This window comes from Pinus tabuliformis, chromosome 4_1 (genome assembly GCF_031772625.1).
Source record: "Pinus tabuliformis cultivar Carrire ecotype Pingquan chromosome 4_1, CPIR1, whole genome shotgun sequence".
Taxonomy (NCBI): domain Eukaryota; kingdom Viridiplantae; phylum Streptophyta; class Pinopsida; order Pinales; family Pinaceae; genus Pinus; species Pinus tabuliformis.
Window position 1 is genome coordinate 971,622,905 of NC_142303.1, and position 11,678 is coordinate 971,634,582.

The window sequence follows — 11,678 nt, forward strand, 5'->3', positions numbered from 1 at the left end:
TATAACAATTTAAAAAAACAAATTATTTATTGAGTCAACTGCGGGCATTTCTACAAATCTCTTCCTACTACAATACAAGTTCATTTTAAAAATGATTGGAGTAAGTGAAATGATAATATAAATATAAATATATGGAATGTGAAGATAAATAAACTATCTATAATGGGTTACATATAATAATATTTAAAAAGTTACATATAATAATATTAAATCCTTTTTATAGAAATGAATCCATTACTATGTTATTTGCATGGAATTCAGATTGCCAACAACCAGCTAACTGGTGTTTAAATCACAGCCAAAATCAACATTGCCAAAACTCCATACGGGATGTTCAACCCAAGGTAATTTCATATCTGACTGCCCGGATACATTCCATTTATGGAAGGGCTCCTGTTAAAATGGAAACAAAACGTAAGGGAATGAAAATGGCCATTAATTCAATATTTAGTAAACTTGTTTTATTGGCCTTAGGATACCTTCCCTATTCCTTTTCGATAATTTTGGGAACTAATTCTTTTCCTTTTTTTATCGCTTTGTTTCCCTTTGAACGTAAATCGCTGCCAGATCCAACAGATCCCATTCCAAGAACACCTGAACAACTAGTGGTAGTTTCCGTGTTTCGTCTGTCAATAGAATTTGGAGCCCGAGATGATCGGAGCCCTGGGTTTCGACCTTCATTAGATATGGCGGTTACCTGTGCAACTGGAATCAAACAGAGCCCTTTACTTTGCAAGTACTCCGTAGCTCCATTCGTATCCCTCTCCATGAACTTCACAATATTGTTCTCAAACTCTCGGCCTTCCTTAAATAGCGAGCCACCAGGTTGAAGCAGACCCGCTGATGCCTTGCAAACCGAAAAAAGGTAGCATCAGCAAACAAAGTAAAACACACGTGACCGTTCCTGTAATTTATATCACTAGTACCAGTAATAATCAACAATGAGGCTTGTACCTCAGCTGCAACATTCGGAGGCCCAACTGAACCAACACTGCCAAGCTTACTGGCGCTCACAACCTGCAGAACAGCTGAGCTTTGAGAACAAGCACTGAGCTTATAATAGGCTGCAGAAATTCAATCTTGCAAGAGATTGGGGAACAACCTTTATTTGCATTTGCAGAAATTTGACATACTCAATTATTTCATCCAGCATCGATGCTCTGTCCGTCTGCATATATAACAGCAAAGTTAGCAATCCTTCCACCAATGTAATATAAAGAACAAAATCAAAAGAACTTAAAACACTAAAGGTTGAGCCTAGTAGTAGAAGCCACATTGTTCATCCACAAATAAGATAGGAATTACATTAGGAACTAACAACTATCAAGGTATGCTCTTAGCATCACCGATTTGCTATTCTATTACTTAAAAAACAATCACTAAATTAATACCTCATTTAGGAATGCCTCTTCTACTGTACCTTATTAGCATTTGGAACAAGCTCATGCAAAGCTTCCAAATTTTGTGCAATTCTCTCCCTCCGTCGCTGACAGAATTAAAAAAAAAAAAAGTCAAAACCGTCTCGAGACTAAAAAATTTGAAACAGAGGAGGAGCTTCAGAGACTATTTTCTCACCCGTTCAGCTACACTGTGAGGATCCGTAGCTTGACCTCGACCAGCCCTTACACGGATTTTTGGAGCACCATTCAAAGCTTCTCGACCAGTTGACCCGTCAACATCACCCATGTCTTGCAAATGATTTCCGATAGACTTGCAGAGCTTCTGTATCACAAGCTACCCGAGAGAGTTCTCTTTTTACAGAGCTTGTGTATTACAAGCTACCCTAGAGACTTCTCTTCTTACAGAACTTCTGTATCACAAGCTACAGAAGACAGTTCTCTTCTTACAGAGCTTCTGTATCAAAAGCTTCTCTTATTGCAGAGCTTCTGTACCACAAGCTACCCAAAGACCTCTTCTTATAGCACGGGCGGGAAAGGAAAATATCTTTTTAGGACAAAGTCAATATGTTTTCCGGTAAAATCCATGTGTTTGCTGAGAATATTCAACTACTTATTGCAAATAGTAAACGGAAAAGTAGGTTTTCAGGCGAAACAATTCGTCTATTTTAAATTAAAATTAAAATAATTTTTTTCCTTATCCATACAGAATAAAGATTGACCCTGTCAACCATTAAAAAAAATACTTTATTTCAATTAATAAAATAAAGATTAACCCTGTTAACCATATATATATATATATATATATATATATATATATATATATATATATATATATATACTTCTTATATTTATTGTTAAAACAAAAATAAACATTATTTTTATGTATACTAACTGAAGATTGACCCCGTCAAGCATTAAAAAAATGCTTTAATTAATAAAATAAATATTGACCTGTTAACGATCAAAAAGGATATTTAAAAAAATATACTTCGTATATTTATTGTTTAAATCAGTGGTGTGCAGGGAAAGATTAGAAAGTAAAATATAGTTTTTAATATATTGAGTTATAATTTACTTTTTAACATTACACTCCAAGGAAGGTAGAAACTAAATTGGTTTATGAATTTTTTTTGGTTGGTTAAATAAAAAATTATTTTTATTATATTCTTTTTTATTTAAAATTATATAACTCACTTTTTCAAATTTTGAAAAAAATCATAAAATAAACTCAATTGTATGACTAACAACTATTTTAAATAATTAATTATAAAAATTTAATTGCAATATTGCAAACATCTATCAACATTGTGTGATAGTTTTTCAAAATATTATCAATTTTATTTTAAAAGTGTAACAAAATATATGATATTGGTACTTTACCCATTCATACATTCCATTATCATATTTTTTTATGATCGATTAAAGTGAAACATGGGTTTAAATTTATCTTCGTACTCAGGTTACACGTTTAAAATTAATGTCTAAAATTTTATTTCACATACAAATTAATCTTTAATTAATTAATTTTTTTATTTAGAAAATAAATTGAGCATTAGAAAATCTCTCTTGTTGTTTTAATTTAAAGTTATACTTTAATTCTCTATATATATCTTAAATTTCAATTTATGAAATGCTAAATTTATTAAAGGTATATTACTATATTACTTTTATTTTTTTTTCAAAAAGGTATATTACTATATTACTTTTATTTTTTTTTCAAAAAGTTTTCACTTTCAATTAGTTTTGCAATTAAGTTTATTAATGTTTTGAAAAAAATAAACATTGACCAAAATATTTAGAGTATAGCAATTACCCCCATCAATACCATTTCCCAAAAAAACTAGAACTCATTTCAAAATCAAAATATTTTATTTTAATTTTATTTCATAACATTTTTATGATCATTATGTTCCTCACCGAATAGGTAAACAATCTATGACATTGCTTTTATTGTTAGTCATGTTTCTTACAATACCATAGGCAAGTACCATGGCTTATCAATACCGTTTTCCAAAAACCAAAACTCATTTCAAAATCAAAATATTTTAATTTTATTTTATATCATAACATTTTTATACTCACTAAGTTCCTCACCAAATAGGTTCAGAATCTATAACCTTCCGTTTATTGTTGGTCTATTATATGAGAGATCATTTTTTTGTTTTAATTTAAAACAAAATTCATAAAATTAAATTGAAAGTAAATTTTGAAATATATAAACTCAATTGAGTTGTAGATAAAAGTTGTCTCAAAATATTACGAAGAACTTGTTATGTAAAATTTTTATATTACGGTACTTTAAATTATATTAAAGTATGCTTAATTTAGATCTAAGTTTGGTATGACAATGATGATTAACGTCCACTAAGGCCGATGTGGTCTATCAGATCTTAAGAAAGAAGCGGTTAATTGGCATTGTTTAAAATTTTATTTGTAATGTACCCCGGTAACCTCGCAGGTAAAAGTAAGGAGTTAGAATTTTTTATACAAACAACCCATAAGTAATTATCTGAATCTCAACTCCTCAATTCATCAATAACCATTAGATATAACATTCATTAATACATCAAGTGAATTGCAGTAAAAGACAATAAGTTGCATAACCATTTTCATAACCATTAACCACCAATGTGGTAGTGTAATAACATAAACTGTCTCATGAACCTTCTGTCGATTCCAGGATTTTCCTTCACCATACAAATTAATCACATACTTTGGACATAATGATTAGAACATCAACTAAAGAATAATCATCATCAAACTGACACAAAAGGCAATCACACCATTGAACACCGATATACCCTGGAAACCCCGTAGGGTGAAAACCAACAAACGTTTAATCTTATTATTAAACGCTTGTGAGGGTTTTCACCCCTCACTCAATGGCTTATAAGAGATTTCATCCCTTAACCATTGTTATAAAATCATTACAATGATTTATCATTAAGTCGTCACATAACTAGCTAAAAGCTAATACAGTTTCCATGTAATCTTTTACTTACAAACTGCCACATACAACATTCCTTGTGGCATGAGTATTATGGCCATGCACGATCCTACAACTCGAACTCATCTGAATGGACCATTGATCACTTTCCTGCCACAATGTTAACTTCACTTTTCTTTGGCTCCATTTGTCATCTTTTCATGTCAATGTAGTTGTCAACAAGCTTGGCAACAAGATTAGATACCATAATAATGAATCAATAATCAACCTCTAATAGAGATCTTTTAGCATTTGTTCATATGCATGAGCAAGTATGACATACTATGTAACTAGTGCATATACTCAAGCAAATATTGTTGGACCTCCACACTGTTTATTAATGCATAATTCTCTTTAAGAATTCTAACCATTAGTTTTACAAGTCCATGCTGTCATTATCAATATTGACATCATGATTTCATTTATAAATAATCATATTATTTAGCATTTTCACTTCACTCAAGCACATATTCTTAGAGGATAAAACATTAAGGCATACCCTTGAAGGGACTAATTACAACATCAGTTATAATCTGCTTACATGAAAATTTACATAAACTTTTACCAAAGAGATAGTCCTTTAGCCATTACTTTTGTTGCTTGCAAACATGTAAAGCAAACTAACACAACTTGTTGTCTCTTCCTGCATGCATATGTATACCCTTTCTAATGAAAGCTAACACAAATCTCGTGTGCTTACACATCTCGTTCAACAAGAAACTAAGATAATAGTTACGTTAGCATAAGGTAATCACATATCATTTTCCTAAAGGAATATGAATCAATAGTTCTGTCCATACAAGAACATACCTCTATAACACGATGGCTAATCCTTAGTGCATCCCTTAACTTATCATAATCACCCTTCTTTGATGCGTGCAACACATATCCCCTTTCTTAGTATTCTACCATATAATTTAAGATCAGCATGCATTGTGACTAACTAGATAACACTCAATGCACCTAAGTGAGGTGCAGCCACGGTATAATAGATCTCTATGTAAACTTGAGCATTTGATAATATGAATCAAATAGGCTCGCTTCATATATTAATTACCTAGCATTGAACTCAGCTCTCGCTACAAAACAGTAAAACGTGTCTACATGGAAGAATTTGCAGTTTCCATTAGTCAACAACGCACATATATATTTTCCTACTTAGAAAAAAAGCAAGATACTTATCTTTTTCAGTTGTACCATCGACTGAAAAGCAAACACATTATTCCTTTGGTCGGAGAGAAGCAACTGGGAGCTTGGTTACCACATCTTGACGTTCTGACTCCGTTGGAGCAGTAAACTGCCTGGCTATCAATCCCACGTCGGTGGCTTTAACAACGATTCATGTCAATATACGACTCTCTACTGCGGCACTAACGAGCAATCATGGGTTCTTGAGTTTTGACATCTACAATGTCTCCACGGGTTTCCACACAACACAGTGTTCCAACAAACAAGGTTCCGTGGCAAATCTTCCTGCAACAACATTGCTTCTTCATGTAGCTGCCTTAACATGTCAACTAAATACCATAGATTTGAACACCAGAACGTCATATTTAGGCGTTAACAAGATGGTTGAAGGAATTGAGTTGAGTCCGCGTTGAAAATCCATCAAAATTTGCTTGAGCAACATATTATCGAAACAGATCATCGAAGCACATCAAAGAAATTAACTCTCAAGTCATTTGCGGAATAAACACCGCAAATCAACAAGGAACATAGTGAACACACAGATGCACAGATATGCCATTACAATGGATTTATCAATATCTAAACACACATGCAAAATCTCTGGCTGTATAAGATCTGTAATGGCGATCTCTGCACATTCTAATTATGAGATCTGTAGCGGCTGTTTTCGATTACTGTCAAATAAACACCGCTGCACAGAATGGAGCTGTATGAGCTCTGCACCTTCGAATATAATGGCTCTGAAGGCTTTTTGCAGTTTTCGGAATCTTCCCGTGTTAAGAGCAAGCTCCTCCGCTTGTGTGGTTTCGTGATTTTATGCTTATCGTTTCCTTCATTCTCGTTCAGTTCCACAACAGCCAAGAATCATTTAATAACTGATTCGTAATCTTGAATTACTTTTATGCAAGGTTACGGTTATTTATGATAGGGATATTACATACTCCCCCCTTAACAGGAACACCGTCCTCGGTGTTCATCTTTCATTGAGAACATGAGATTTTACTCATTGTATAATCATCTAAACCACACAAAAAGTGATCCTTCCTCTTTAAAATCAAAGTTTTCATTCCAAGAAATGACAACAAAATAGTAATGATATAGTCATAAGAAATATCATTAGTTATAAGCATCAATAGTCATAAGCATTCATAATTGCAAAAATATGCAACTTTTAATTGCCACCACTTGGCCCTTATTCAAATTTTAAAAACCAAACTCTATATCAACTTACCATTACTTACCGTCTACTCTTCAAATTCACGAGCACTTCCAGGTAAGCATTTTAATAGTGGTTGGACAACTCTTCAACCCTCCATGGTAAGTAATTCCTGTAATATATGACTAACAAATTCAATCACATTAGTCACTATATTTTGAGTCAAATGAAATACGTTTGACTATCAATCAATTGTGCAACGCTAGATGATTTCTAAATCACAGTACTTTTACAAGTACTTAAAGAGCACTAACACTAATCATCAAATGATGAATCACTGCTCACATGCACACTGAACGAATTCCCACTAAAGACATCCGCAAAGTGCTTCTAGATGTACCAAAAGAGCACGTAGCTCTCTAATCATCAAAACTGTCAATCACTTGATCATTTGGAAATGGTCTTGGCCCCTACTAAGACATTCACAACATTAATAAAATGATACAGGAATTAAAATTCCCAATAACTCCTTATTCAACATTAAACTCATTTCCTCTTAAATGTGCATAACACATTTCACACAACTATATATAGAATTTATTTTTAACATCACATACAACTGATTAGTTAATTTCTTTAGCCATGAAAATCACAATAGACTAAAGAATTCCCAACCCATGGGAACTGGTTTCCACAACCAAACCGAGTCATTTTCACATCCAGACAGTTTCTTTGATAGAGACCTTACCAGGTCCAACATGGGATTCCACTGGCCAACCAACTCAAGAATTCCAATGTCCACATGAAATATTTTCCCTCATTGAGATAATTTATCTCTAGGGAGAGGAAATCCGGGCAGACAAGTACCATCAACCCCTCCGGCCAGGTAACTGCCATCAACCCAAGGCATTCCAGCCTTTCACAATCCGGGCAGACAAGTACCATCAACCCCTCCGGGCAGGTAACCGCCATCAACCCAAGGCATATCCGGGCAGACAAATACCATCAACCCCTCTGGGCAGGTAACTGCCATCAACCCAAGGCATATCCAGGCAGACAAGTACCATCAACCCCTCCGGGCAGGTAATTTCCATCAACCCAACTATCTGCAACTGTCTGGTATGTTAAATTCCTCTTTTATTACTCTTTCTCAAAGTAATTTACGTAATGAACCATTTGAACATTATCACTAACAAAGTAAACATGCATGTACACCATGCATTTACACTTATCCCTCATCATGGGTCCACAACATCTACATTGATGGGAAACATATCTATCATACATGTTGTATGCATGCAAATTTCCCAAATAACATAATTCATGCATATTATATAACATCATTCTTTCTCATTTATGATTGCAATTCACATTGCAACAATTTACGTGATGAGTTTTCTTGTTGCCATTAAGCTACCACTACTTAATCCCATCAGCGACGTTAGTTATAAATATGCATCAGTTAACATGTATTCAATTTCCAAGAATTTTCATGCATACAATATTGTTATGTATAAAAGTATATGCAAATATTCATTAATGTATAAATGTGAACAATAGTTGAGTTAATAATCTAAACATTTCCAATTTTGCCATAGTCTGTTGTCTTAATTCGAATCGTCATTAATGGAGTATTATCTTACATTTACTATGGCTAGCTTTGGTCATGCATCGTTAATATAATTAAACATAATCTCTCTAACATACAAAGAACATAACTCTTTATCACAATGACTAATCTTTGTGCATACCATTGCTTATCATATAAGCCCTTCATTAGAATAATACCATCATTTCATACAACAACCTACATACCTCTTTCTTAAAGGAAGTCATTTTAACCTCATTCTTCTATCTTCCCTTTCAGGGAATTATTAAAGATATCCATCTTTATGCATAAAAATCAAGATACAGAACAAGATTTACTTATCCATCCAAAATCAAGAAATCAACACAACTTATCTAGCAAGACAATCTCTTCAAAATATTATTGTCTTCAAGAAAGTTAACATGATCATTTTCTCTATGTACCCACAGAGTCATAATTCCAAAGTCACAATAGCTACCATTATGCAACATGTCTTTTCCTAACACAATTACTTTACTTCATTGCACATAGTTCTTTCCATGAAACAAGTAAGGATTTTTTTCCAAGAAAAAAAATGACAAGAGACAAACATTTCTCTCACATGTAGTCTCTCTAGGAGGAACTACCTATTTTCCTTACTAAGAAAACATATAAAATAACCAATCTTTTACTGCAAGCATTATCATATTTTCTCTACCAAGAAAACATATAAACAATCAATCTTTACTGTAGAAATCAACCCCATGATATTTCCAACTGTTTGGTAAAACGCAACTGATTATTCTCTATAAAGAATAGAGTTACTTATCTTTTCCTTGGTTCAACATGCATAACTAACAAATTAAACCACCCTTACCGGAAGCAATTGCTCTACTTATGCAATTACAAGCATGATCTCCTAAGTGTCACACATGCAACAGAGTTACCACTTGATGCTAGATGCAACAACTATCATAACCCTACTATGTGACCATTTAAGAATAATGAGTTCAAGGAGACATTACGAAAATCATTAACATCAACACACTATAGTTATCAATTTTCAACTCCTTAAGCATGGTCAAGGGAATACTCACATGCACATCAAGCGCTATCTAGTCATCCCCAGACTTAGAGTCTTCTGCAAGATTCTGACACCCAAAGCTTTCGCTATCTAGTCATCACCAGACTTAGCGATTTATTTTTCCCATCTCTGTCTGTCCCTACAGCACGGTCTTCTTCCTTCTCCTTTCTTCCTTTTCCTTTGGAGGCATCTATAGTTGGGGAAGGTAGTTAGAGTTTACTGACAACTGCATTAGCACAGGTAGTCTATTTATGAGTAATTATCACATGTAATTATACCATGAATGGGTCCTAGAAATGTTACTCATTGAACATGCCTCTACAATTAACTTCACACTGGAATGCAACATGCATAAGAAATCCATCATTCCCATAGTAGAGATAAATTCAACCATCATTAAATTGAGGCTCCAATGGTTTTTATCTCCCAACAAGTAATGATTAACATAAACACATACCATGCTAATGGATTTTAATTAATTAGAGGGTAATCATCATTAAATCTGTTAGGACATAAGCATATACTATTCATCATGCATTCTCATGGTGAATAAAATTAAGAACTCTTCTCATAAACAACTGGAACTATAGCACAGAGAGAGTAAGAATCTTCATACACACCTTCCATGCATGTGACATCAATCAACCTTCACTTGTTTTCGAATTGTAATAATATTAAGTCCAGTTCATTTAATGCATATAAGTTCAATGGGTTAGTCATACAACACTAACCAATCTCAACTACCAATGATATTAATGAAACCATGGCAAAACATAATCAGAAATTAGTTATGACAATCAAGTCTCGCTGCTTGACTCATTGCATGTTTTCAATATCTAAGGGGTTCTTCTAATGTCCTTTTAAAATAATTTGTCATCCTATTAAAGGATGTTCCACATAATGTATATTCATGCATTGGCTCATTAAGTTTTGTTCATTGTAACTTCAATCTTGTTTAATGAATGTATCATTGTTATTACCATATTTGCAAATCAAAAGTTGGTAGTTCATTGTCACTTTCCTCAATGACTGTTCAATATTGTTCTTACGTGTAATGAGTGTTCAATATTGTTCGTAAGTGTGACAAAAGTTTCAATGTATTTTATCCTCATCAGGAATATAATGTCATGAACATACCTCTGCAGCAACTTTATTACTTACTACTCAAAGCAGTTTAAACACGAATCACACTTATCATGCCAAAAATAGTGTACTATGTAAATCAATATGTGAATGATTAAACTCATACCTGCATTAATTCTCACTGCTGGCATACCTCAATTTATTTTCCGCTTACCAATTCCCAAAGGCGCCAGTGCTGCAACCTTTAGCTCTGATACCACTTGTAATGTACCCCGGTAACCTCGCAGGTAAAAGTAAGAAGTTAGAATTTTTTATACAAACAACCCATAAGTAATTATCCGAATCTCAACTCCTCAATTCATCAATAACCATTAGATATAACATTCATTAATACATCAAGTGAATTGCAGTAAAAGACAATAAGTTGCATAACCATTTTCATAACCATTAACCACCAATGTGGTAGTGTAATAACATAAACTGCCTCATGAACCTTCTGTCGATTCCAGGATTTTCCTTCACCATACAAATTAATCACATACTTTGGACATAATTATTAGAACATCAACTAAATAATAATCATCATCAAACTGACACAAAAGGCAATCACACCATTGAACACTGATATACCCTGGAAACCCCATAGGGTGAAAACCAGCAAACGTTTAATCTTATTATTAAACGCTCGTGAGGGTTTTCACCCCTCACTCAATGGCTTATAAGGGATTTCATCCCTTAACCATTGTTATAAAATCATTACAACGATTTATCATTAAGTCGTCACATAACTAGCTAAAAGCTAATACAGTTTCCATGTAATCTTTTACTTACAAACCGCCACATACAACATTCCTTGTGGCATGAGTATTCTGGCCATGCACGATCCTCCAACTCGAACTCATCTGAATGGACCATTGATCACTTTCCTGCCACAATGTTAACTTCACTTTTCTTTGGCTCCATTTGTCATCTTTTCCTGTCAATGTAGTTGTCAACAAGCGTGGAAACAAGATTAGATACCATAATAATGAATCAATAATCAACCTCTAACAGAGATCTTTCAGCATATGTTCATATGCATGAGCAAGCATGACATACTATGTAACTAGTGCATATACTCAAGCAAATATTGTTGGACCTCCACACTGTTTATTAATGCATAATTCTCTTTAAGAATTCTAACCATTAGTTTTACAAGTCCAAGCTGTCATTAT

The 11,678-nt window shown here is 33.5% G+C and overlaps 1 protein-coding gene across 1 annotated transcript; it reads right to left on the reverse strand.

Moving 5' to 3' along the window:
• Positions 1 to 484: 484 nt before the first annotated feature.
• LOC149179376 (transcription factor LRL3-like) lies at positions 485 to 1,686 on the reverse strand. The gene is made up of 5 exons (XM_089422445.1): positions 1,576 to 1,686; positions 1,421 to 1,486; positions 1,103 to 1,168; positions 955 to 1,017; positions 485 to 847 (listed from the first exon to the last, which is right to left on the reverse strand). Exons 1-5 carry the CDS (start codon positions 1,684 to 1,686, stop codon positions 485 to 487), a joined length of 669 nt encoding a protein of 222 aa, XP_089278571.1.
• Between the last annotated feature and the right edge of the window lie 9,992 nt (positions 1,687 to 11,678).

What these genes read in the sequence shown, in the direction of transcription:
- LOC149179376 (XM_089422445.1), bottom strand. Translation starts at nt 1,686, where the DNA reads ATGGGTGATGTTGACGGGTCAACTGGTCGAGAAGCTTTGAATGGTGCT. An exon ending in TTCTGCAAATGCAAATAAAG is followed by an intron (nt 1,018 to 1,102) that starts GTTGTTCCCCAA and finishes GCTGTTCTGCAG; the next exon opens with GTTGTGAGCGCCAGTAAGCT. An exon ending in CTCCGAATGTTGCAGCTGAG is followed by an intron (nt 848 to 954) that starts GTACAAGCCTCA and finishes TCGGTTTGCAAG; the next exon opens with GCATCAGCGGGTCTGCTTCA.